Source organism: Gopherus evgoodei, chromosome 13 (genome assembly GCF_007399415.2).
Source record: "Gopherus evgoodei ecotype Sinaloan lineage chromosome 13, rGopEvg1_v1.p, whole genome shotgun sequence".
NCBI lineage: Eukaryota > Metazoa > Chordata > Testudines > Testudinidae > Gopherus > Gopherus evgoodei.
In genome coordinates this window covers 2,105,829-2,132,486 of record NC_044334.1, presented here as the reverse complement: position 1 = coordinate 2,132,486, position 26,658 = coordinate 2,105,829, and the positions used below count along the sequence as shown (strand labels likewise).

At 56.5% G+C, this 26,658-nt stretch overlaps 2 protein-coding genes across 2 annotated transcripts; one reads left to right on the top strand and one right to left on the bottom strand.

The window, feature by feature from the left end:
- Positions 1-633: 633 nt before the first annotated feature.
- Positions 634-10,491, bottom strand: CRYBB1 (crystallin beta B1). The gene is made up of 5 exons (XM_030582938.1): positions 10,306-10,491; positions 8,471-8,589; positions 3,817-3,949; positions 2,374-2,516; positions 634-1,492 (listed from the first exon to the last, which is right to left on the bottom strand). Exons 1-5 carry the CDS (start codon positions 10,489-10,491, stop codon positions 1,312-1,314), a joined length of 762 nt encoding a protein of 253 aa, XP_030438798.1. The 3' UTR covers positions 634-1,311.
- Positions 10,492-17,865: 7,374 nt separating this feature from the next.
- On the top strand, positions 17,866-21,723 carry CRYBA4 (crystallin beta A4). Its single transcript, XM_030583171.1, has 5 exons — positions 17,866-17,904; positions 19,394-19,512; positions 20,105-20,246; positions 21,114-21,256; positions 21,576-21,723. The coding sequence occupies exons 1-5, from the start codon at positions 17,866-17,868 to the stop codon at positions 21,721-21,723; spliced, it is 591 nt and encodes a 196-aa protein (XP_030439031.1).
- The last annotated feature ends 4,935 nt before the right edge of the window (positions 21,724-26,658 follow it).

The following is a 26,658-nucleotide window of genomic DNA, read 5'->3' as shown; positions in this document are numbered from 1 at the left end:
GAAAGCTGCACCAAAGCACTCCTGCTGCCACACTCAGAGGGTTCTGTAGCGATGTATATGGAGCACCTGAAGAAACAGTTTGACATTGGATCAAGAATAAATGTTTTACTATATTATTAATTATTCTTATTATTCTTACTATTTTTAATACTTTGACCAATAATTACCAGACAAGAAGGGAGAGCTGTCTTTGTCACCTGATGGTGCAGATGTGTGAGAGCCTGGCTCTCCTGTCACTTACCTGTTTCATACTGGTGTAACACCAGGCTTTGGGAGGCGTTATGCCTGATCCACTCCAGTGTAGCAGAGCAGAGGCCTGCATTCTTCAAAAGAACTGAAGGATGGTGATCAATATATATATTTTTGGGAGCTTATGAGGCCCCACAACAGCAGACTTGTTGCCAACATGCTGTGTGAGATTTCATCACACAGCAATGGGATATTGATCTGCATCTGAATGGTCAGTTTTACAATGATTCCACTGACCTGATAACCCACTGAATTCCATCCCTCCACGTCATCCCTTTAACCCCTTCCTTGCCAGGACTCCTGCACCACTATGGCTTTTCTCAGTGAAACATCACCTGTGTGGCCCGAGGCACTTTAGGAACCCGTCCTGTTTCCTAGCTCTGGTGAAATAGTTGGACTGAGGAGCAAGTGCAGCTAGAAGTCTGTCTGCATGTGTACATAGACTTACAGAGCAGGGCCTCCAATGGCTTGGGTGTTCTCTGCATGAAGATAACAGGGACCAGTCACACCAGAGGATGAATATGGCCCATAAAGTCAAATATTTGGTCCTTTTCTAAGCTTTGGGCCCCACAGCACAGAGCAAACTCCACCCTCAAACCCCAACCATCTGCAGAACCACCGCCCCCCGTCCCTCAAACCCCAACGGTCTGCAGAACCACCACCCCCACTCTCTCAAACCCCAACGGTCTGCAGAACCACCGCCCCCCCTCCCTCAAACCCCAACAGTCTTCAGAACCACCGCCCCCCATCCCCAAATGTCCAACACTGAAGTTCAGAGCATTGAGCAGTTTAAACAGGGTAAGAAAGTTAGAGAGGCTAGGAATTTCCCCGAGAACAATCCAGCGCAGAACAGACTCCGAGGCTGCTGTAGTTGTCTGATTTTTTGTACTGATTGTTGATTTTGCATCACAATGTACAGGACATCCAATAAATGTGCAATATACAAGGAAAGTGCTGAGAAAGGGGATGCAAGAGAGAGGCGAGATGGGAGCTGTTCACAGAAAGTAGCAGGGGTGTCGAGGTGCTACGTGGCCCAGGACTGCTATCAAGCAGGTAGCAAGTTCACTTCAAGGGAGCATGAGGAGCGGTGAAGCAGCCTTTCCGATCCCACTGCATGTCCCTGATGCGGCGGATAGACTGGACCTGGGGCTGGAAGGCTGACCATTCATTCCAGTGTCTGAAGTCTCCTCTCTCAAAGAGATACTGGTAGCCTCGGTAGCCAGGATACTGGTATCCAACCCAGCTTTAGGGAAAGCCAAAATAAAGCAACTCAGAGATGTAGGATATTACAGGCCACACGGTGCTGGGGCTCAGCTGGATCAGTGGGCCAGTATTTAAATAAGAAGACATCAGGTGTACGTCTATTGCCACAAAATATCGGAGCCGTAGCCCCCTGGCCTTTGCATAGTGGGTGCCATGGAGCGCCAGGCTGTGGAGCCAGTGTGAGCAAAGGCCACACGTGGTACATGTTTCACGTGAAGCATTCGAACATAGGAATTTTCACCCACCCAGTGGGCTTTGCTCGCACTTGTGTGAGTCTAGTGACCTGCGCTGCCCATGTGAGGGCATTGCCCTCTGCTACAGGATCCCCTCACGTGCCTCACTCCTGTCGCTAGGCAGGAGAACCATGGCTGTTATGCTCTCGGTAATGCAGGGCAGGGGTGCCCTGTGCACCCTGCCCTGAGCAGGCTCCTCTGCTTTCCGGGCTCAGCTGTGACGGGACAGAAAGCCCCTCATCCAGCATGGCCTGGTATGGAGGGTCCCCCACATGCTGTACAGGACTGTTAATGCTTATTGACTCTGGAACCAGTCACCCACCTGGCCTTCCCCGTGGTTGTGGCAGGGTATAGGCTGCTCTTGGCACCACATCCAGACTGTACAGAGACTTTCCAGACTACAGAGGTTTCCCCAGAGCTAAGAGGAGAGGCAGACCTGCCGGGGGCCCAGTGGGAGTCACTGGCTCTTCTTGGCAGCAGGGAAACCTGTCAAAGGGTTTCTCTGTTGGTTCTAACATGCGATGAGCAAACAGAGGCTGGGAGATTGGATGTGAATCTGCCATGCCGTGCTCCTGGGGCCTGCGGGGGGCAATAGGGTGTGGGGCAGAGGGGGAGTGTGTCTGCTTACGTTCCACTGGACACTTTCACACTTCCCACCCGGTCACAAAAGCCATGAGCCCAGAGGCTGGGAACGTCATCTTCCTGGATTTCCATCTTGTTGCCCTTGAAGTCAGCAGATTCAAAGAGGGAGATTTTATAGCCATCAGCCGCCTGGGGAAGACAGCAGGGTAGAACCAGCTCAGCAGGCTGATCCACGCTTACTTGCCAAAACACCAGTGGCCTCATGCCACGTAACCACGGGGGCTCAGAACCCAGCACGGGGAAGCTGAACTGGCAACCAGGCGGCAGCAGTAGAAATAACTTACCTGGTCCAAAGCCCAACACGCAGGGGTTAGTCGCGGGAAGGGGAGCCTCCCTGCTCCAGAGCCGAGGGGGACGGGTGGGCACTGCTCTGCACCCTGGGCAGGGGAATTGTGGGGGGTGCTGATACCCAAGCTGAGGAGAGGGGGGAGCTCCCTTCACTTGTAGCATCGAAGATGGACCTGTGCTCCCCACACTCCTTTGCTTTAGCCCCTGCCTGCACTCCTGAAAGCAGCCCTGTCATAAACAGATAGCTAAGGGTTAACGTCTCTTTCACCTGGAAAGAAGTAATCTGAACCACCTGACCAGAGGACCAATCAGGAAACCGAATTTTTTCAACTCTGGGTGGAGGAAAGTTTGTGTCTGAGTTCTTTGTCTGTCTGCCTGAATCTCTCTCAGCTAGAGAAGGATTTTTCTATGTCCTGCTTTCTAATCTTCTGTTTCTAAGTTGTAAGTACAAAGTTGGTTTTTTGTTTTGTATTTACATGTCTATAGTTGCTGGAGTGCTAAATTGTATTCTTTTTGCATAAAGCTGTTTATTAATATTTCTTTTAAGCAATTGACCCTGTATTTGTCACCTTAATACAGAGAGACCATTTGTATGTATTTTTCTTTCTTTTTTATATAAAGCTTTCTTTTAAGACCTGTTGGAGTTTTTCTTTAGTGAGGAACTCCAGGGAATTGGGTCTGCAGCTCACCAGGGAATTGGTGGAAGGAAGAAATCAGAGGGAGATCTGTGTGTGTTAGATGTACTAGCCTGACTTTGCATTCCCTCTGGGTGAAGAGGGAAGTAATTCTGTTTTCCAGGACTGGGAACGGGGAGGGTGGTGTCCCTCTGCTTAAATTCACGGAGGTTGCTTCTGTGTAGCTCTCCAGGAGCACCTGGAGGGGGGAAGGGAAATAGGATTATTTCCCTTTATTGTGAGACTCCAGGGATTTGGGTCTTGGGGTCCCCAGGGAAGGTTTTTGGGGGGACTAGAGTGCCCCAAAACACTTTAATTTTTTGGGTGGTGGCAGCAGTACCCAGTCCAAGCTGGTAACTAAGCTTGGAGGTTTTCATGCTAACCCCCATATTTTGGACGCTAAGGTCCAAATCTGGGACTAGGTTGTGACAAGCCCAGTCGGACTCCAGTTCCAGAGTCTCTCTTACCATCTTGATGGGACGCATGGACCTGAAGCAGTCGCTCCTGTAGCTGCTGGACCAGGTATCCCAGCGAGGATACTCGCCCTGCTCCAAGATGAACATCTCTCCGCGCAGGTTGGACTGCTCGAAGGCCACCCAGCTGAGGAGAAGGGTGGGGGTAGAACATGAGGAAGGCAGCAGAGGGCAGGCCACAGAGCTACACTCATGAGACAAGTTAGAAATAACTACGGCACTGTCTCATCTCCTGGACTGGGGCCTGGGCTCAGACTCGATGGCCAGCCAGCAGCTGAGCTCACCTGGGAATTCCCAATCATTCCTGCTTCCCTGCCTCCATCTCGTCTCTCGCCCTGCGTGCCTAAAGGAAATGCTCACACAGGTATCAAAGCAATCGAGAACTAGCCATGCACCCAGTTGCATGCTCTGATAGAATGGGGAGGGACTCCCACAGGGCCCGATGCCAGGGGTTGTGCCCACAGTTGCACTTGTCTAGCCTTTATTACAGACACAGACTTTACAGCCTCTCTTCCATGATGTCAGCTGCCCATTGCTTCTGCTGGCCCAGGAGGTGGATCTCAGCCCATGTCAGTCAGCAGGAAGTATCAGCATATTGCAGGCTGGTAAGTGACCCAAGTGTCTCTGCCCACCCTCCCTCCTGCACTGTCCCACCCGAGAGGCCAAGTATCTTTGAGTGTGTAATCCTGGCTGCCTCGCCCCAGTGGCCATCAGATCAGGCATGTGTCTGGATGCCAGGACACAGCAGCTCTTGGCCTGTTCCGCTGAAATTGCACATTTTGAATAACTTGAAAAAGTGCCCAGGGCTGTTGCTGCCACTGGCTGTCTACATCTCATGATCCCAGGGCTCAAGGCTCACAATGCTCGTACGCGGGCACCTGTCTATGGATTTGGGGCTGAACTGCAAACAGCGAGGTATAAACCTTTGGTCCTGAATAGTGCTGCATTTACACCTTTCTGACAGCTCCTCCGCACTTCCCATCTTACCCTTCCCTGCTCTGCTGTTTTTAGAGCTCTTCCTCCCAGGCTGATTCCCCTCTCCCAGGCTGGGAATGACCATTTAAGCTGTCACTGTGCAGTCTGCTTCCTGCGGCCCGCACCCTTGGACAGCTCCATCCCCCTGGTAGATGGTACACGGTCAGGCCGGCCGCTTGGCTTTCACCATTGCGTTTCACTTTCCAAGGAACGCATGTTGCAATTGAAAGTGCTCTTGGTACCTCCTCAGCTGACTCTCCTGGATCTAATTGGAGGCTGCAAAGCACTTTGTCTCTGTCATTGGTCAGTGATACGCAGGGCCCAGTTGTGTGTTTTCCAGCTGAGGACTCTGTGCAAACCAATTCCCCTTTTTATAGAGTTTTCCCACATGATGCTTGTGTCATAAAGTCTCTTCATTTTACTGGAGGAGCTATCCACAGCTTCCCTAACACAGCACATAGCTTCCCCCACCCCCGTTCCTCCTGCTCCCCCCAAGCATCCTACAGAAGCTCTGCTGAGCTGCTCAGCTCCTGCCCAGACATAACAGCTGCTGCCACACTTCAGTCTGCTCATTAACTCTCCTCAGAACAGCATCAAAAGACATGGGAGATGCTGGCCACAGTCCATAGGATGATGTAGCCATCTACATCCCGAGGCCATGTCAGCTTGGCATTTCTCATCAAGTTTATCCCAGCTGCACTAGCAGCAATGGTGTGCACACTAGTGTAGGGCAGGGCCTGGGGTCTAGTGAAATCATTGGGTTGTGGTTGTGCTGGGGCACTGAGAGTTTTGTAGCTCCAGGGAGCTAATAAAGAGCAGGTTTAATACAGTGTCAGGCGCCATTACAGACTGTTGCTTTCATACTGTTTGAATCTCGAGTCATTCATGACAACCAAACAGATACTGGGCAGGCTTCCCTGGTACACTTATCTGCTTTGCATTGCTCTATATGGCTGCAGGCTCTAGTCTCCGTAGGTCAGGTCTGTAGTTCCTAAGACCACGTCTGAAGCAAATGCCAAGCACATCAGCAGTGACGCATTCCTTTGCTATTCTCACAAAATACTGGTGTTCTGGGGTTCTCCTGGCTTTACAAAACAAGCACCACATACTCTGCACCTGCTTTTCCACCTCTGGGCTGCATCCTACCTAGTCATAATCCTCCTTTAGCTTAGAGTTTTGTAACCCCCAAAATGTCCATGGTTTTCAGGTTACAGCCTAATCTCAGTGCTTCTTCCTCTGTTTGTCCAGTACAACAATAATGACACCGAGCATTGACACAGCACTTTACACCTCCAAAGGAGGGATAAATTCATCAGGTGTGTTACCTCTGTCACTCAAAGATCATGCCAATGTCAGTCAAAAACCAGCTCCTAATGCCTATTGGGGGCTTTTTTTCTTTTGTACAATATTGTACATTCCAGACTACCTCCCTTAGACCAAAACACCCTTCCAGTGGCATTGCTTGGGCTCATCACAGTCTGTGCCGGCTGAAGTCCCTATGATCTTTTAATAGCAAGATCAACCGTCTGTCCAGTTAGGGACAGGCATTCACCTGGAGGTTACTGCAATTCCCATGGCTTCCACCTATTCATACTTCCTTCACTGCTGCTTTTACCAAAACGTGGGGCTGCCCTGAGGCCTTCCCCTCTCACACCCACACAAGCTTGGTCAGGCTGGGTGAGCGGCTATTCCAAGAACTTGGGTAGTTTTGCCTTGGCTTGCCCTAAATTTACAGGATTCTTTCATTTTACGGCCAGTCTTCCCACGGTACCAGTGCCTGATGGCAATGTGCCCTTGCTTTCCTTTTGTTGCCAGTGCTCTTTGTTTTACAAATGGAACCTAACAGATTCTCACATGTCCAGTTGGACTCCCTTTTCTTAGACATTAGGAATCATAGACAAAGGCCACTCCACATTCAAAACTCTCTTTAAGACGCATGTGCTCCTGGCCAGCTCTAGTCTGCCAATGTGACAGCTAAATTCGCCATCCCTGCACAGCCTGGCCCCTCCACTCTCTACTGGCTCAGTGCTCCTCGCCCAGAAATGTTGTCCCACACTTCTGGCACCCTCTGAGCTTGCAGGAGGATCTGGTCCCTGTGGCCAGGGGGCCAGTTCCCTATTGGGAGAGAGGATGAGAGGGCCAGTACATGCCTTGCAGAGCTCCAGGACACAGTGATGGAGCAGTTCCATGCCTGGATCTCCCCTGCATTGCACCTGGTGTCATCAGTTCCCCCTGCCCGGTGGGTGTAACCTGATACCAAATGTGAAAGGGGCTGGGTCACCGCGAGCTAGACTCCCGTCCAGGGAACTCAACCTTTGCTGTTCAGGCTGTCCGTCAAAGTCACTAGCAGGAATCGATCCAAACCACTCCCCGAGCGGGCACTGAGCAGTTTGCCTTGACCCAGCTTCCTAATACTCTTGTAGTTCACAGGGATACTAAAGGGTAATGCAGTATTAATAACAAAAATGATGACATAGTAATGTCCCATCTTAGCTCCTCACATTTCAGGTGACAAGAAGTGCTGCTCTGAAACTGGCATCAGGGGAGGCTGTGTGGTGCTGAATGCCTGAATTCCCCAGGTGAGGCACCAACTAATGCCGCTGGGCAGAGGCAGTCTGCAGTCTTCGTTAACCTCTGCCAGAGGGATGTGACTGTCCCTCTAAAATACAATGGATGGTAATGAAGCCATGGGTCTGTACTGCATGCCTGCCCCTTTCTCTGGAATAGCTTCTTTCAACCTCTGGTGAGTTGCACAGTTCTCTGTGTAGAAGGGATCATTTCCCTTTTCTGCAGGGTACATTTTGTGTCCTTTTCTGACATCCATTCACTCCAGGCAACTCCGAGTCCGTCAGGAACTCCATTCTCCAGGGATGATCCTGCACAACTTCATTTCTTTGCACAAGAGCTGTTTGGATTATAGACACACACAGACATGTGTGAAAGCCCCGAAGTCCAGGGTCTGCCTCCTATTTTATTTCCTGGTTCAAATGTGAGTTAAAAGAAAGATTCCTTGTGGGAGCACTTGTTTTCACTCTATGAAAGCACAGAGTGAACAGCCAGGATATGCAACTGCAAAATATAGCACAGCACACGCACACACACTCTCTCTCTCTTTCACACACACACAGACAGACACACACACACCAGTTCCACTGCTAGACTAGGGCAAATCTGACTTCCTAGAAAGCTGAACAGCCTTCATTTTGGGTGGCGCCTTCAGGGGGACTGATTTTTCAGGAAGTGCGGAGCATCCACCCTCTGAAAGTCAGGCCCAGTACGGTGTCTCAGGCTGAGCATCCTAAATCACCAGCCACTTCTGACGGTCTTGGCCTACATATGCTGCACGGCCTTGGCCTGTACTAACTGATCTGGCTCCTGGAATTGCATGGTGTTGTATTTAAGAGGTTAATTATAATGGCAGGTTGTGGCAATGTTAAATGAAGTTTGATGCGCTGGATACAGTCTGACTCCAAAGATCTCAGGTGCTCAGTTCCCAGCAGTGGATGATAACATTGTATAGACTCTTGACACATGTGAATGGAAGTCAGTGGCAGGGCTGTGAGCACTTAGTTGTGCCTCCTAGCACAGTGGCTGCCTTTTCTGCCCTTAACTCAGCCTGCCCGACCCCCCTGAGACCCTCTCGTGTGCCTCCTGCCCCAGCTGTGTCACTTACGGTCCAGTGCTGACAATGACGCTGCGCACCTGGTTGAACCCACGGTCGCCTAGGTTAAGGCACTCGTTTGTGAACTCCATCTTCCTGCCCTGGAAATTCTCCTGCTCAAAGATGACGATCTGCAGGGAGCCCAAGGACAAGGGTTCAGAACCGGCAAGAGAAATAGCCACCCACTGGGGGGTCAGCGGCAGACAGCGTTCAGCCTGGCTCTGCCACAGCTGCTGCGTTGCCATCAGAGTTAGCTTCCCCTGGAGTCAGCAGAATGCTAGGACACACGGGAACAGCTGCAGCACAACCCGCATGTTCTACCTGGATGGAGCTTGTGCACGGAGTGCCTGGAGCAGGTGCCTGCCACCACTACCTAACTACGCTCCCTCGGGATGGCCCTGAGAAGTTCAGCAGCACAGTAGGTGCCCTCTGCGTGGAAGTGTCTGCAACATTTGGCAGCTGTTAGAGGATTAAGGATTTTCTATTGTGTCAGTCCTGTTTTGAATTGCTCTCTTGCCGCAGGGTGGGCTACAGTTTCTGGTTTCTTCCCTGACTACTTACAACCGTTCAGCTTAGTCCTGTGATATTTCAGGGACCTGAAGAGATGTAGTTGGACTTCCAGTGAGTCTGTTAGGAAGCCCCATCCCACCCCAGCTCACTTTGACCCGCTGCCTCCAGTTGTTCTATGACTGTGCTGACTTGAATACACCCCTCTAGTGAGCCCCAAGCTCCCAGTCAGTTCTCCCCTTCCTGCTTTTTGTCCCAGGCTGACAGCCACTTTGCAAATGGCCTCAAACCAGACTCTAGCTTTGCACCTGAAAAAGGACGTGTGCCTGTGTGGGGTGCGCGGCACAGCCACAGAATGGGGCCTGGGGCTGAGCTACGCAATGACACACCCAATCCCGGGAAACGGGCAATTCTGCAGGGTCCTTCCCTTTCACAGTGTGGATTTTGCAGCTGCAGAATCAGAAGCTGCATCTAAAGCTGTGGCCTTTGCTGTCTGGAGGTGGTGTGCATGTACCAGCAAGGGTGGCTTTCCTCCCCATTGCTCCCATGGAGTCAGCAGGGCTCAGGTCCTTTCAGAGCACAACACTGCCATCAGCCCTTCGAGGAAAGGATCCTAGTGCCAGTCTAGTGCCATGTAGTTTAGACAACAGCCCAGCCTCTCCTGGAGCTGAGGGAGACCAGCTGCAGCTCACAGCCTCAGCACCAGCTTGAGAACTGCTGCTCTGCTCCTGAACTCCTGTCTTGTATTTTTCTAGCAGCAGGAGCAGGAGAGAGTGGTGTGGAGCATCACACCCCAAGCCCACGACTTGGGGCACAGCACCTGGAACCATTCCCTATGCAGGCTGCTATTCAGCCCCTAGACAGAGATGGCTGAAGCACTAGAAGACATGCTGGATGGGCTGATTCTGCCTCTGCCTCATGGCTCTTCTCCTTCTCTAACTTCTGTGATTCCCACACAGCCGCTGTTCCGGACGCCTGTTCACTGGGATTTGATGCTTCACAGGAGGCCTAGTGGGAATCCACATAATCATTTATGGGCTGCTCTGAGGAGGAGTCAGCTGTAAGTGCAAGGCAAGGGCCCATGCAGGGAGCCAGGGTCTGCCCAGGGGACCTGCACTGCCCCCTGCGAGCAGAAGTCCTGTCCTAGTGGAGCCCAGAGGCCTGGGCAGCTGGGGCCCAGGCATGATGCTCCAGAGCTAAGATCTTGCTCTTTAGCCTGACACATTCCCCAGCCATCAATGGCACCTTGGTGCTGAGATGCTTCCCTGCTGCTGGGCCAGAGGCTCCCTTGTACCCGCCCCACCACACCGAGCCGGGGCTGGTCATCGCAGGGGGCTCACCCTGAAAGCTTGCATGGAAGGCTGCTCAGCCTTAGTGTTCGAAACAGGGGTGTGGTCTGGATATGGGGCTGGGGCCAGGGCTCCCCTCTCCTTGTCATCAGCAGCCTGGCTGGCAGCAGTGGTTTTCATGGTCTCCGACATGGCTGTGGTCAGCTCAGGTGGAAGAGGGGCACCGAAAGGAAACATCGTTTGCAGGTGAGTGCATTAGTCACAAAAACACCCCTTCCCCCAACCGAGGCCCCAGCAGAGGGTTGTTCTCCCCTCCCTTGGGCTGCTCTGCCCACCGCACAGTTCGCTTGCTGCTAGCTCAGAGATCCAGCAATGGTCCGTCACGCCCAGAGGGTGCTGCCACCCCCTGTGACTGCCTCAGCCCCCCTGCCTTCGGGGAGAGAGGGGGGTGCCTCGCGCTGGCAACCCCAGGCCCACACTGCCTTTGTCCCTCTTTAGCTGTTTGCTTCTTTTGCACTTGACTGGCAAGGAATAACGGGCCGATTGGGTGCTGGGATAATGGATTCCCGTGCTCTGGCCAGGCCCCTTTGGGGTCACTCTCTGCACATAGCCCAGAGAGGGTCTGTCCCTGCTCCTAGGGCCGAACCCTCTGCCCTGCCGGCTCTTCACCAGGGTCTGTCCCTGCTCCCTGGGACTGACCCTCTGCCCTGCCAGCACTTCACCAGGGTCTGTCCCTGCTCCCTGGGCTGGATCCTCTGCCCTGCCGGCCCTTCACCAGGGTCTGTCCTTGCTCCTTGGGCCGAACCCTCTGCCCTGCCGGCACTTTGCCAGGATCTGTCCCTGCTCCCTGGGCTGAACCCTCTGCCCTGCTGGCCATTCGCCAGGGTCTGTCCCTGCTCCCTGGGACTGACCCTCTGCCCTGCCGGCCCTTCGCCAGGGTCTGTCCCTGCTCCCTGGGCTGGACCCTCTGCCCTGCTGGCCATTCGCCAGGGTCTGTCCCTGCTCCCTGGGCTGGACCCTTAGCCCTGCCGGCGCTTTGCCAGGGTCTGTCCCTGCTCCCTGGGCCGGACCCTCTGCCCTGATGGCCATTCGCCAGGGTCTGTCCCTGCTCCCTGGGACTGACCCTCTGCCCTGCCGGCCCTTCGCCAGGGTCTGTCCCTGCTCCCTGGGACTGACCCTCTGCCCTGCCGGCCCTTTGCCAGGGTCTGTCCCTGCTCCCTGGGCCGGACCCTCTGCCCTGCTGGCCATTCGCCAGGGTCTGTCCCTGCTCCCTGGGCTGGACTCTCTGCCCTGATGACCCTTCGCCAGGGTCTGTCCCTGGTCCGGACCCTCTGCCCTGCTGGCCATTCACCAGGGTCTGTTCCTACTCCCTGGGCTGGACCCTCTGCCCTGCAGGCCCTTCGCCAGGGTGTGTCCCTGCTCCCTGGGCCGGACCCTCTGCCCTGCCAGCCATTTGCCCAGGGTACTTTGTCTTCTTACCTGGGCAGCTGCTGATCTTGGTGGAATGAGCGAGAGTGTGTTTTGGGGTCCAGTGAAGCCCCCACTTTATAGCCTGGCAAGGACCCCCAAGCCGGTGCACAATGGAAGTGCTATCTCATCAGTGTCTGCCCTGATGCTCGCAGTCATCACATATTGCAATGTGGTCAATGAGCTGGAAATGTCTGTCAGGCCCCATGCACAGCCACTGAACCCAGCACTTTGCATTGTGAGCCCAGGCACAACAGAAGGCCTGACAGGGCTGCTTTCCGGCCCCGCATTGGAGCCCTGCTGCTGATAGCGCAGACACCTAGCCAGCCAGGGCATATGCAGAGCAATGACCAGCCCCAGCCCCCGCAGACTCACAGCCCCTCTAAAAGCCTGGCCTGCTGTTCTGGGCTCCTCTGAGAGGTGTGGGTCCCCAGGGCCCTGCTGCCCTCCCCCCCCCCTCGGGCCCAAGCTTCCCCAGGGCCCAAACAGCCACAACTCTGTTGCAGGGCAGATGCGCCAGTGGGCCTGGAGCAGGAGGACCCTGGTGGGGCCAATCTAGGGCTGATGGCCCCGCACGATCCTCCGGCTCCCTCGCTTAGAGGGTTAACCTCACTCACTGATGGTCAGAGATGGGGCAGTGTGGGGCCTGGGAGAGCCCTGTGCAGCAGCCACTCCCCTAAGGAACCACCCAGGGCTCTCCCAGCCCCTGCTTGGTGTGCTTGGGGCTGCACACCTCCCTGCCCCTCACCCCTCCAGTAACCAGCCCTCCCAGAAACCCCTCCCTGCCACCTTCACAATGCAATAGCCAGGCCGGACTTGGCACACGCTAGGCCACGGGCCTCAGTGTGAGAGCAAGGGGCCTCCCTTGGGAAGGAACAGTGGGGTACGGGGCACTGACAGATTGGGGAGAGGCCCTGAAACCCCATCCTGGGGGGCACATTGAACCTCTCTGCAGGCTCAGCCTGGGCATCTCTCTCTCACTGAACAGGTGAGCTGGGCCGGGGCTCCTCTCCCACCATCATGCTAGCCCCGGGAAGGCTCGAACTGGACAAATCCTGCCACCTTAGCCTTTCTTTGCTTTCCTCTCTATAGATAGCCTCACAGGCTGTGGCCAAGGCTCGGCTGGGATAGCTGGGTGTGTGCGCCCTCCTGTCACCGTAGTATGCGAGCCCCTCACAGCATCAAGCAACATTACCCACCCCACGCCCTGGGCGACAGGGCAGGGCTGTTAGCCTTGTGGTACCGATGGGAACAGAGGCCCAGGGAGATTATATGACCTGTCCAAGGTGTCGGGGTTATCTCTATCCCAGACTTCTCAGGTTCGTTGTCTGACTGCAAGAGACAGGCAACCCAGCAAGGTCCAAATACAAGTTATCTGAATCTGCTGATTTTAAAATGTCTAATGTTAGTAGCTTCTGCTTAACATTCTTCTTGCTTACTATTGGAATAGAAAGTATTTAATCATCCTATGCTATGATTATATCATCTGACTTTTTCCCAAATACAGAGAAAAAAATATGTATTGAACACTTCAGTCTTTTCTGCATTATTATTGACAATTCTACCATTTCCAACTACCAATACCACTGTTAGGATTCTTTTTGTTCCTAATATACTTAAAACTTTCTTATTGTCCTTAACCCTGCTGGCCATGGATTTTTACTTGTGTCCTTTAGCTTCCCTTAAAGATTTTCTACAATTTCTAGCTTCTAATTTACGCTCTTTCCTATCAACGGTCCCTTTTTCCATTTGTTATATGTTGTTTCTATATTTTCTACAGCTGCTTTCACTTCTCCTCTAAGCTAGGCTGCTTTTTTAATCAGTATGACCTTCTTTCTTAATTGTGGGATTGTGGCTTTTGGGACATCTAGTAAAATGTTCTTAAAAAGTTCCCAAGCATCAGTCATATTTTTCTGTTTAAATTCTTTCTCCCAACTGATTTGACCCATAATAGTTTTCAGCTTTGTGAAAGTGGCTCCTTTAAAGCTCCCAAATATATACATTACTGGTTTGGACTTTATTCTGTTTGCACATCACAAATGTAATTGTCATGATTTTTTGCACCGAAGCAACCACTAACTTTTAGTTCTGTGATCAGTTCCTCTTTATCTGTCAAGACACGGACTAGTAGAATTCCTCGGTGTTGGATGGAACCCATTTCGAGTTAAGGTTTAGCAATTCCAAGGACGTTTTTTTCCAGCACAGACCCCAATTTGCGCTTCATACCCAGGAGTTCCTGCTGGCTTCAGGCAGGAAAGCGAACATGGCACGTCTGATGCAGCTCACCTCCATTGATCCATCGCTGGCCATCTTAATACCACATGTAGAGTTGGACCTAGAAGAAAGACCTCTCCCTCTCCAGCCTCCCTTTGAAACGCTCCTGTTAGCTGCTTCTGTTCCTGTCTCTCGAGTTCTCCTAGCAAGTGACTTTGTGTCTCAAATCTCTCTGCTTAGCTCAGCTCAGCTCTACCCTCAGCAGGAGGGAGCACTGGTGCACTGAGAAGAGAGGCCCACCGTTACAGTGCAACATTCAGCACAGCTTAACCTGAGGCTTGCATTAAATATCGGCACTGGTTTGAACCTCACACAATCCAAACCTGAAGAAGGACTTGCCCCAGGCTCTGTGGTCCAGAACCACCCGCCATCCTGATGGAGCACAAAAGGGAGCAGCACGCAGGGCCCCCGCTGAGCAAGCTGGCTGCTCCCACCCAGGCTGGCAGAATGTGCATCCACCTGATTTATTTGTTCTTGTAACCATGCTTTCCCTTCCCATCCTCTCCCATGGCCCCGGCTGCACCACAGCCAGGCTGTGTGAGTGCAGCCCTTGTGGATATAAGCATCACCTCCCTGCTGGGGGGCAGCTAGCCTCACTCCAGGGGGTACCAAAGCACAGCGGGGACAGGGGGAGGGCTCACCAGTGTGAGGTTGGAGCACAGCCAGGCATCAGGCAGGTCACTTCCATTCCATGGCACCATGCTCCCTGCATGTGCCCTCGCCCCCCAGGAGCTTCGTGGGAGCAGCTGCTGTAACGCCGGGTGCCGAAAGTGCACACACAGAACAGCCTCAGGCTCTGGCCCTCAGCGGGGTGCTGCTGGGGTTGCCTCCTGCTGCCTGCTCTCCTGGGACTGGGAGGACACAGTCACGGGCCTCTTCTGTGCCAGGCTGGGCCACCACACCACACTGTGTGGTGGTTCTGGTATGGGGAGGGTCAGACCCCCCCCCTTGCCTGACTTAGGAGTTATGATCCCCCCTACCTCCTGCTGTGCCACACCAGCCTATGCACGGACACCCGGGGTGAGGACAGAGTCACGGCTCCACAGGCCGGTGCTGTGGCCCCAGATTTGGAACAGTCTATGGGAGGCCACCGTCAATGGGGCAGACCCCCTGGGGGTCTGCTTCTTCCTCCAGGGCAAGCCCCACGGCTTCACCACCTCCTTAGCCTGGACCTCTAGGCCTGCAGCCCCGCTCCACTCAGCGAGTCCCACTGAGGCAGACCTCGAGGGAGGCCTGTACAAGCTTAGGGAGCCAGGCACGTCCTCCGCCAGCGTGTACAGGCCCGCTCAGCCAGTCCTGTCACACAGAGAGCGCTGGGCAGGGTGCGAGAGAGACACGCTCAGGGTCTTGCTCACAGCTGCCTGCCCCCACTCACCCACCCCCTGACTCATCCGGGGCTGCGCTGGCTGGGAGATGGGTACAGCCCCATAGGAAAGAGCAAGCTGCTCTCCCGCACGGGATGGGGCGGCAGACCAGGCACTGAGGGATGAGCGAGGCCAGAGGAAGGCTGCTCACGGCAGAGCTGCTGTTTGCCATCTGGAAGGAGGGTGACCCCCTCAGGGATGAGCCCAGGGCAGTCTCTGCTGCATTTGGGGTCTGGCTGAGCAGGGAGCCTGGCACTGCTGGCTGGGCCGTGCTTTAGCTGCTCTACAGAACAGTCTTTGTTCTGCCCCAGATCCCTGCCTGCCATGTGCTGAGCGAGGGGTTTCTGTAATGCTCTGCCTGTCTCTGTCTCTGTCTGGAGGTTATAAAAACCCAGCCAGAGCCACTGCTGGCCAGGTCGCCTCCCTGGGAGTCCAGCTGCTCTACACCAGGTAAGTGGAGGAAGCAGCCTCCGTTGGCCAGCGCTCGCTTCAAGATGCTCTTTTGACTCTTTGGGCAATTGATCTTGGATTACCACCAGATAGGTCTGCTCAATGGTCTGCGGGGAGATGTTGGATGGGATGGGAACTGAGTTACTGCAGAGAATTCCTTCTTGGGTGCTGGCTGGTGACTCTTGCCCACATGCTCAGGGTTTAGCTGATCGCCATATTTGGGGTCGGGAAGGAATTTTCCTCCAGGGCGGATTGGCAGGGACCCTGGAGGTTTTTCGCCTTCCCCTGTAGCGTGGGGCACGGGTCGCTTGCTGGTGGTTTCTCTGCAGCTTGAGGTCTTCAAATCAATTTTGAGGATTTCAATAACTTGGTCCTGGGATAGGGGTTGTTATAAAATTGGATGGGTGGGGTTCTGTGGCCTGCCTTGTGCAGGAGGTCAGACTAGATGATCAGATTGGTCCCTTCTGACCTATGAGTCTATAAGTCTATGAGACTTGGAGCTGGAAGGGCATGTGGGCACCCAAAGGGATGGGGATTCTTCAGGGAGGCTGAGCAGGACGGTCCGACTGGGCTGGAGCAGCAGTTTGCTGACGGGGCCCAAGGACTCTGTCCTGGAGCAGAGTGTCCGGCCGTAGGAACCTGCTGGCCCTGAGGGTCAGGTCGAAGTTGGACACAGGGCGGCTGAGGAAAGCCCTGCCCTTCGGGAGCACGCTGTGCCCGCTGCTCACACAGCTCCGTCCCGGCACCCTGCAGGATACCCCAGCCGCGGGGGGTCTTGGAGCAGAGCCAGCGGTGACAGAAGAGGTGGCAGAGAAGACTCAGAGTTCTCAGCCGCGGCAGCTTGCTCCCGCCATTGTGGGGTTGGTGCTCAGCTGTGTCCTGAGCTGCATGCGGCAGCAGGTCAGAGCCCCGAGGTTTGCTAGTGTCTGAGCTCAGACTGCCCTGCGACGTGGTGAAAAGGCATGGACAGCAGTTCGCCAGCGTGGCTGGGCTCCGTGGATGATCGACTCCTAGGAGCCGCGCTGCTTTCTCTCCTACTGAGGGCAGGGGGTTGTCACTGTAAAACCTCCCTCTGGGGCTGCCACTGCAGGAAGCATCCTCGGCAAAGTCCCAAATCCTCGCAGAGTGGGGCTAAGTCTGGGCTTGACGGGCTGGTTGCAAAGCGCCAGACGCCTCAGGGCACTTATGGTCCCAGCTGCTCCCCTGCTCTGCTACAGCTGCCAGGACAGCCAGGGAGCCGGAGGGAGCCGACAGACACAACTGTTTTGTAGGCAGCAGCAAACACTAACTAGGGTCAGACCTAACAGGTGCTGGGGCCTTTGTACCCGAGTGGAGAGAGCAGAGCAAATGCAGGCCTGAGCATTAACTCCCTGGGGGCTGGGCTGCATCTGAGACGCAGGCACTGGGTCATGTGATTGGGACCGTGTCCCACCCCAGCAGGGGGATCCCAGCCCCCCATCCCACCCATATGCCAGATGAGCCCTTCCCTTGCCTATGAAAGCACCAGTGTCTGCGGACAATGGGAGCGATGAGGGTTCCCTTGGGTGCCTGGCCCCAGCTCCAGCACCGTGGCTTAGGCTGGGTAGGGCCAACGAGGAGGGGGGAAGCCAGTACAAATTACCGGGGCCTGGCACTCCGGAAAGGGGCCCAGGGCCTGGCTTCCCCGGCTTCATCGGCCCTGTTTAGATGGTCCACCCTTAGTGGGAGGCCCGAAAAATTTTTTTCACCGGAGCCTGAACTCGCTCTCAACGGCCCTGAGGCTGGGGCCTCCTGCCGCTCTCCATGTCCCCATGTGGTGGTGGGGGTGAGGGTGATCCAGGGCCATGGGGCCGTGGCGCTGGCTCAGACCCAGATGGCCGGGGCTGCAGGAGGGAAGGACTAGAGGAGGGGTTAGCAATGGCAGAGGAAGGCACCAGCTCAGTGGGGTGACCTTGCTACTCCATCCCAGTCCCCTGGGGAGGGTGTCAGCCTGCAGCCAGTTGCCAACAACACAGATTTGCGTGGAGCAGATTCTAACGAACTGGTCTTCTTGTTTTCTCTCTAAGACAGAGCCATAATGAGCCAAGTCTGCACTAACTTCTCTGGCCTCGGGAAGGTATGGTTGGGCAGGGTGGGGTGGGGTTTTGGGGGGAGCATCGCCAGGAGCTGGTTTGGCATTAGGACCCAACCCATCCACCATGCTGAGACCTGGGCCCCAGGTCGCTGGGATGTTTGCATGGCAAAGCTGAAAGTCCCCCATGGCCAGTCCCATGGCGAGCCTGTGCACAGGCTGTGTCTCAGACACAGCTGGGGGAGTTGAAGGGAGAGGCTGAGTTTGGTCTGACACTGCCCTTCGTCCCCCTGCTGCTGATACACCTGGGAGGGTGTTGGGGGTCTCTAGGCTCCAGGCTGCTGAATGCCCAGGAATCACCCCTTGCCAGGCACATCCTGTCTGCCCCTCTTGCTGCTGTCTCAGAGCCCTTTCCTGGGCCCTGGGCACCAGGCCCGTCCCAGTGCAGTACGACAGGGGATAATGGGCAGTGGGGACTGGGGGGCAAAGGGCTGGTGGGCACACGGTGACATGTTCCCCCCCCCAGCACAGCCAGGTGGCTCTGCTGGAGCAGCCCAGCTCCGTGCAGTATCGTCTCCTCCAGCAGGCTCTGGAGGAGCAGTGGGGTTCAGTCCAAGGGCGTGTTACATTTGTATTTGCTGCAGCCAAGCCATGTGCATGCAAAGCCGGTCTCCCTGCACCCGGCTCTGGCTGAGGAGGGGCAATGTCTGGGCACTGCTGCTCTCTGCTGGACGCAGCAGGCTTGGGCTCCACGGCGGAGCATCGGACTGGGCTAGTTTGCTCCTTCGCTGCTGACTGCAAAGTGGGGATAATTCCCAGCAACTCGGAGCCCCTCAGCCCGAGAGGCTGGGGCAGGGCCTGCGAGCCAGGCTCAGCAGTGTCACAGGAAGGCAGCGAGCCGAGTGCAGTGCCCTTCCCGCTGCTGACAGGGCAGAGGCCATGAATCCCGTTCCCTGGGAGCTGCAGGTGCTCAGGACCTCTGTTGGCCAGGCCCCAGTAGTGGGGCTCGCTGCAGGTGGGTGCCAGAGATGGGGCAGGAGTGGAGGCCCAGCCCTCCCCTCCCCTCTCCCTGGAGCACTGGACTCACCTCCAGCCCCAGCTCTCACAGAGTCTGGCCCAAGGTGTGAACCCCCTGCTTGGCCCAGACCCAGCCAAGCCCTTCATGCACCAGTGGAGTTAACCCCTTCCCTGCTCCCATGCAGCCCACCGCCCTCCCCTGGGCTGAGGCCAAACACAGGGGGACAGGGAGCCAGCTGGACATAGAAACCACTCCCCTGCTTGCAGGGTCCTGGCTAAAGGCAGGTCACAGCACAGTCCCCTACTGCACTTTGCCTGGCCTGGAGCTGAGCTGCAGTAGGACGACCCTGGCATGGTGCTTGAGGGGACGTCAGCCACATGCCTGTAGCACAAGCTGCTCCAATGTGTGAGCTGCCCCAGGGCTGTGGGATGCCTCTGGTGCCCTCCAGGAGCCAGGGAGTGTTGCTCCATGATGCCAGAGCAGCCCCCTGACCCTGACTGTTGCCCCCCCCCCCAGATCGTGGTGTGGGATGAGGAGTTCTTCCAGGGCCGGAGGCAGGAGTTCACCACCGAGTGCTATGACGTGAGGGCGTGCGGCTTCCAGACACTCCGCTCCTTAAAGATTGAGAGTGGCGCGTGAGTCCCGGGACGGCCCTGCCCTGCTCCCCTGCTGCACCCGGTCCAAACTGCCAGCCCATTTCTCCCTGGAGAATGCTGCGTCCCGGGGGGCTATACATGCCCCAGGGCATCCTGGGAAACTGGGGATTTCAATTACATTTTGTCCCTGGAAATGCTTGGTGTTTGGCCCCGAGAAATCGTTCTGCTTCCCGGAGTGCTGTAAACACGTCCCAAGGGGCTGGCAGCCCGAGCTATGCAGCCCACCCCAGCCCAGCCCCTCGGAGCTCTCATGGGGCAGGCACATGCATCCACCTCTGTGGATGCTAATCTGCCATGCGCCAGGCTGCCAGTGCTGAACCCCATCTCTCCCACAGGCTAGTGGGTGCCACGGGCTGGGGAGTGATCAGCGGGGCCCTGGGACCCAGAGAAGAGACAGGGAGCCCACATGCCGGCAGTGGGCATGGATGTAGAGCTGGCCCGTCAGTCATCTCAGCTGAGGTCGCTGGCAGATACGCCACAGCCTGTTGCCCTGGCCCCGGGCTAATGCGGTCACCTGAGCACTCACGGCCCCTGATCTCCCTGGATACCCGGGCTCTGGCTTTCCCCACAGGTGGGCAGGCTTTGAGCACGTGGGCTTCCAGGGGCAGCAGTTCGTTCTGGAGCGAGGCGAGTACCCTCGCTGGGAGGCCTGGAGTGGCAGCCACGCCTACCACATGGAAAGGATGAGCTCCTTCCGCCCCATCGCCTGTGCTGTGAGTAGGGCTGGCCGACTGCCCCCCTCTGGGCTCCCCCATCTGCCCGCGCTCCCCCATTCATGCCGCCCAGCCTCACTGGCCCCGCAGAGCAGTGGGCTGAGCAGACGCACCCTGCCCAGCTCCAAGGGGAGGGAGCATGGCCGGTGGTCCCCCTGGGATGCTAGTCAGTGCTCTCATGGCCTGGGCCTTGGCACACGGGTCTCTCCTGCACCCGACCCCTGAGCAAGGCTGGCACAGCCCGTCTCGGGTTGTAGGGATGTGGGCATTAGCATGGACGGGGCTGGTTTCATCTCCCATATCTGTGAGCAGCGCTGCCTGGGACTGATCCGGTGCCCCTCGACTCAGCCGGGAAGAGACACAAAGGTTGGGATCAGGCCCGGCCCTTCTTTGGGATGCCCGGTGGGAGCTGGGCAGTGTGTGCTGATGCCCATCTCACTCCAGGGACAGGCCTCGGCCTGGAGAGAGGAGGTGTTGTGAGAGTCACTCTGCACCCCTAGTGCCAGGTGAGAGTCACCTCGTGTGCGCCCTGGGCCCGAGACCCCTGCAGCGAAGCCATGGAGAGAGGCCTGGCATTCCTGGGACTTCTGCCCACCCCCGAGCTCCCCGAGGCCTCTCGCTGTCAGAAAGGTCCCCGGGCCCCAGTTAACCAGGGCACTTTGTGGGTGCCCTTTGCGTTGCGGTGAGCTCCAGCTCCCAGCAGCAGGGGCCCGCTTCTGCTGTCTCATCTGCTGGGCGAAGCAGGAGCAGCCCTCCTGGGTGGGGAGCAGCGCTGGGGCAGAGCAGCCCTGTGGAGCAGGCAGGCCCTGCGGGGGCGTTGGGAGGTGTCCCCAGCCCACCTGCAATCTCTCTGTCCCCTCATGGCAGAATCACCGGAACAGCAAGATGACAATCTTCGAGTGGGAGAACTTCCTGGGGCGGAAAGGAGAGCTGAGCGATGACTACCCTTCGCTGCCAGCCATGGGCTGGGGGAGCAGCGCGGTGAGCTCTTTCCATGCTCACTCTGGCGCGTGAGTACCTCCGGGGGGTGGAAACGACAATATGGCTGAGCCCCAAACCCACTGAAGGTGCCAATCCCTGCTCCTGCTCAGCACTGCAGCAGCACTCCCCTGGCATGCAGCTGCCAGGCCCCGAGGCCAGGGCTCAGCGCCCCTGCAGGGTCCCAGAGTGATGCTGTGGCTGAGGAGAACTGGTATGACCCTGAAGGCCCAGGAGTTCAGACCCCCCTATGTACTGTAGTATGTGGGGCCCCCGACCACTCTGTCTGCATGACCCCTGCCCTGCTGCCGGCTCTGACTGCAAGGTGATGGCTTCTCCTGTCTTCTGCAGCTGGGTCTGCTCTCAGTTCCCTGGGTACCGGGGCTTCCAGTACATCCTGGAGTGCGACTGTCACGCGGGCGAATACAAGCACTTCCGGGAGTGGGGCTCCCATGCACAGACCTCCCAGGTTCAGTCCATCCGGAGGATCCAGCAGTGAGTGCTGCCAACCACCAGGCCACAGCCACCTCCTTCTGCCCCTCAGCGTCTTACCCCTACCCGCCTTCCACTGGGGCCCCCGGCTCCGGGCCCACTCAGCTGTGCTCAAAGCCAAGGTCAGTAAAGGTGCCCTTGTCTAGCCAGCCAGGGACGGTCAGTCCAGTTTATTGCAGCCGGCTGCAGCCAGGGCATGAGCCCAGGGAGACCCTCCCAGCGTCAGGTCATGCCGTGGGGGCAGCCCGATTGGCTCTCTGTCCCTTGCTCCAGCTACTGGACATGTTGGCCAGGGAGCAGCATGTCCCCGGGAGCTCGTTAACACAGGCAGCCCAGAGCTGCAGGCACACAGGCTGGAGGGCTGGCAGCTGGTGGGCAAGGATGCAGAGCTGACCAGCTAGTCACCAGAGCCTATTGCCCTGCCCCAAGGCACCCCGAGGCAGAGCACAGTCCCCCCGAGAGCAGGGGCAGGCCTAGCTCCAGGATCTTCCCCAGTTCTAGGCAGCCCGCAGCATTGCCAGCTTACCGCTCAGGGGCACTGAAGGGCAGAGTGCCCCTCTCTGCCCATGGGGACTAAGGGATATTCCAGAAATACAGCAAACTGCAGCCCCCCATGGAGAGCCAGATGGGAGCCTGCCATCGGGATACCTGGATCCCGAAGCAATTTTCCTGGTAAACACAACAGAGACTGCAGACATAGGTAGCATCCAGCCCTATGAGAAACCACCAAGATGTCTATCTGATGTGCACAACAGACCATGGCAAGGCAGCATCAGCATCAGCCCCACCCCGCCCTGGTGGTACTGCAAGGAGAGAACCTGGAGGAAATCCTGGTCATGGGAAGCCAGCCGGGATGTTAATTGAAACCACAAGAGTGGAGCCAAGTGCCCATTGCTAGTCTGGGCCCTGGAACAGAGCCCCCTTCCAGGAGAGAGGGTACCTGGGACAGGGGAAGAGGCTGCAGCAGATGTGGAGAAGACTTTGCAATAGCTAGGGTGTGTATTTACTGCTAGTCACCCTGCGAGGATGGTGGGTCCAGGAGGGGTTCCCTGCCCGGAGCAGTGTGTCTGGCAGGTCGCTTCGGAAGGGCAGCCCCTGTGCAGTGTCTCCAGTTGGGATCCCAAAGCTGGAGGCGTCAAGCCCCCAGGCCTTTGGGAACAGGGTAGTCTAGATTTCCAACCAGTCGGAACGGCCAGCCCATGCCATGGCTTCGCTCACTCTCCTCTGCCAGGCAGCGCCTGGCGAGGGACCACGCTGGCTGCCCACCATGGGGTCAGGCTGTGAGACTCCCTTTCTGAGACTGGCAGAATGTGTCTGGGCAGCGCTTCATGGGGCGCTCCCCCATAGCAGGTGCAGGGCCTAACGTGGAATCTGTCCAGCATTGCTGGCGTGGCCTCCTGGAGGGGAAATGCAGGGGCAGTCTGGAATTGGAGATGAGCCCAAACCATGAAGCTGGAACCCACACGTTCCCCACAGAGCGTGCTCAGATTCAGCCCCACTAGAAAGAGAGACCCCAGCTGCCAAATTCAGCTCTGGATCCAAATCCTCGTGCAGATGCTCCTGGAGCTCAGGGGCCCAGCCTGTAGTTCTGATCCAGCCTGTCTCTGCTGGGAATCCTGACCAGGGCGAGTTTCTGGGGCATCCAGCTGAGAGCAGCTGGGCGTGGGACCCCCGGAAACCAGCCTCTGCACTGGACCAGTCTCATTCCTCAGAAGCTTCTCCACCAGCGGCTCCTGTGACAACGCCAGGGTGACACCACGTGGCCACTAAGGAAACTAACCCCAGCTGCAGCCGCACACCCGCTCTCTTTGTGGGCTTTGCAATGCCAGCCAGCCCCGACACCAGGGCGGCACAGCAGCAAGCGAGTCCTAAAAGCTCCATTGCATCTGGGGCCCTGGTAGAGTGAAGCCAAGGCAAGTGTGTTGCTAATGAACATGGGGGACTTGCCCTGTGCTTTGCCCCACACTGACAATAATATAATAACAAGCTACACTCTGAATCGCTAGTGTCTCTCACCAGTGGGTCCCAGCACTGTGCAAATGCATGTTGTTTGTGTAGTTTGTCAACCAAAGCCTCTCTGCACAGAACAGGCGGTCAGGGAGCTAACAGGTGGTTCCTTAAGGCACAAAGGAACCTCTGGCTGTCTCACATCTATGCAGAGCTAAAGACCTGAGCGTGGAGGCGACGCTCTGAGAGCTGGCGGGAAGTTTTGGAAGAAGGATTTGGCCAAACCAAAGCTGTTTGTGGAAAACGGCTGGGTTCCACAAATTACTTGTCCCAAAAATAGTTTGGGAAAAAAGTTTGGAGATTGTCAGAATGTCACATTTGGAAACTATCAGAATAACACAATCTGTGCATTTGCCTCAAAATGACTTTTTCTTTAGAAATGTAAATTAATTATAGTACCAAGAATTAAAAATCTAAAAGTCAATACTGAAATAAAACGTTTCCATTGACCCTGAGCTCTTTGTTCCCAGACAGTCACTTCACACAACTTTCAAGGTTTTGACTTTTCATCTCAGTTCTAAAAGGGGGAAATTTTCAAATTCTCAAAAGTTTTCCCAGGGTAGTGTGACAAACTGGGACTGTTCTTACTGTGGCCTGTGAATGCTGAGTGGGGTGTGTTGGCCTGGGAGGCTGGTCTGCATTGGGAGATGGGAGACTGGCTGGAGGGAGGATACCTGAGCCTGTAACATGAGAACCCAGGAAGGGGTTGGAGGCCAGGGGACACCTCTGCCCAGGAAGCTGAACAAAGGCTGGGGAAGGAGACGCTGGGGAGTGAAAGGGGTTTCAGGAGCTGGCTGAGGAATGGAGGGAAGCACAGACAGGGCTCTGACCCCCCAAGGGGGCAGTGGTGCTCCTGGGACCCCAAGATGGACCTAATTGGGGAGGATCCTGCTGTCTGTGCCTGCAAGACCTGTCTGGGCCTGTGTTCCTGTCGGCTAAATAAACCTTCTGCTTTACTGGCTGGCTGAGAGCCCTGGTGAATGGCAGGAAGCCGGGGGTGCAGAGCCCTGACTTCCCCACACTCCGTGACAGGTAGGAAAAGCGCTTTCTGGCCAGCCCTAGTTGCTGTTTGGGGCTGAGAATCAGCCCCCTATCCGCAGCTCTGGCTCTAACTCTCTGCATCCCCTCTGTGCCCTGAGGGAGGCGCCTTCCCAGGAGCTGTGGGGCAGTGAGTGCTTGCAGGGCCCCTGCGGATGACAGCCTGTGCCATGGTGCTGGGCGGGCCCCATAGAGACCCCACTCCAGCATGGGACCTGCTGGTAGGTTAGGGAGCGGGGCCTCCCCTCCTTAGGACACGAAGGAGCATGGGTGGCCAGGAACCAGCTGTTGGCAGATGCTAGCCTCTGGCCCCACCTCTCACCCTCCCCTTCTGCTCTCGTGGGCCGGGGATAAACCCCTGGCTTGATGCTGATGAAGATGATCCCCTCGCTTTAGACTCTGCACAGCATGAAACCATGATGTGTGTCAGCCAGAGCCTGTTGACTGGGGCCAGGGTCCCCCAAACAGGGCAGCCCGCTCACTCTGCAGGGTCTCTGACAGTGGTGCCAGGTCCCTGAATGGACTGAAATGATACAACAAGGGAATCACTGCAAACCCCTCCCAGGTGGCTCCTTCTGTGCTCTTCTGTGTCCTCCCTCCTGCTTTTCTGTCTCTCATCCAATTCCCGCCCTGGCCACAGGATGGCACTCTCTGCCCTGCACAGAACCGCAACTGCAGGTGCCCCCGACAGCTCCACTATGACCCACACGCATGCACCCCCCCCAGGTGCGCTCCCTCTCGCTCTTTCACACACACACAGGCTCTGTTCCCACTGCAGTGTCAGCCCAGGCTCAGCAGAACTCGAGTTAGCAGGTGCTGGGTCTGTTACCCCAGGCCTGGAGCATCTCTGCTCATTTGCAACCGCAGGCCAGGAATTGTTGAATCTGGTGGCTCCAGTGTCTACACTGCCCTGTGTGAGCCCGAGTCCAACCACCAATATCCCAGACTTCCTAGCACCCTCCCCAGGTGTGACCCTTTGTTCTTGGGGAACTGGGGGAAAACTTGACCATCCTCCAAACTTGACTGTCCAGATGACAATGCAAGTCAGTCCGTGGGATTGTGGGACACATTTGGCGGGCTCCCAGAGCATGAGTCCTATGGGGCTGTGTCTACACTGCAAAGCAATTGGGATTGAACCCTGGGACCTGGTTTGACTGAGACTCTCCATCTCTGTGGGGTCCTGGGACCCTGGGATGAGTGATTTGTGTGTAGACGGAAGGGGGGTTAGGTTTGAGCCTGAGTTGGAACTCTGGCCTTACCCTGCAGTGTAGACATAGCCACAGGGGAATCCGCGCTCGCCAGGGCCCATCTTGGGGAGGATGCAGTAGCTATTGAGCAGGGCACAGCAATGCATCACAGTCTGATCAGAGCTGCAGGGGTGGGGGGAGGGCAGGCAGGCATTCTATACAAGGTTGGGGGAGAGCCCTGGGCTGGAGGGACCCAGGCAACTGTTCTGTACAGGGCGGACGGGGGACCCTGTGGTGGGGAGAGCCAGGTGGCCGTTCTATACAGGGCGGATGGGAGACCCTGGGGGGTGGGGAGGGCCAGGTGGCCGTTCTGTATAGGGTGGGGCTGGGGGACCCCGAGGTGGGGAGAGCCAGGTGGCCGTTCTGTACAGGGTGGGGCTGGGGGACCCTGGGGTGGGGAGAGCCAGGTGGCCGTTCTATACAGGGCGGATGGGGGACCCTCGGGGGTGGGGAGAGCCAGGTGGCCGTTCTGTATAGGGTGGGGCTGGGGGACCCCGAGGTGGGGAGAGCCAGGTGGCTGTTCTGTACAGGGCAGATGGGGGACACCGGGGTAGGGAGATCCAGGTGGCTGTTCTGTACAGGGTGGACAGGGGACCCGGGGGTGGGGAGAGCCAGGTGGCCGTTCTGTACAGGGTGGGGCTGGGGGACCC

Excerpts from the sequence above, each read along its gene's own strand:
- CRYBB1 (XM_030582938.1), bottom strand. The coding sequence starts at position 10,491 with ATGTTTCCTTTCGGTGCCCCTCTTCCACCTGAGCTGACCACAGCCATG. Across the intron at positions 3,950-8,470 it reads GTCATTGTCAGCACTGGACC|CTGGGTGGCCTTCGAGCAGT; the intron begins GTAAGTGACACA and ends CCTTCTCCTCAG. Across the intron at positions 2,517-3,816 it reads CCATGCGTCCCATCAAGATG|GCGGCTGATGGCTATAAAAT; the intron begins GTAAGAGAGACT and ends TGTCTTCCCCAG.
- CRYBA4 (XM_030583171.1), top strand. The coding sequence starts at position 17,866 with ATGAGCCAAGTCTGCACTAACTTCTCTGGCCTCGGGAAG. Across the intron at positions 20,247-21,113 it reads TCCGCCCCATCGCCTGTGCT|AATCACCGGAACAGCAAGAT; the intron begins GTGAGTAGGGCT and ends CCCTCATGGCAG. Across the intron at positions 21,257-21,575 it reads TTCCATGCTCACTCTGGCGC|CTGGGTCTGCTCTCAGTTCC; the intron begins GTGAGTACCTCC and ends TGTCTTCTGCAG.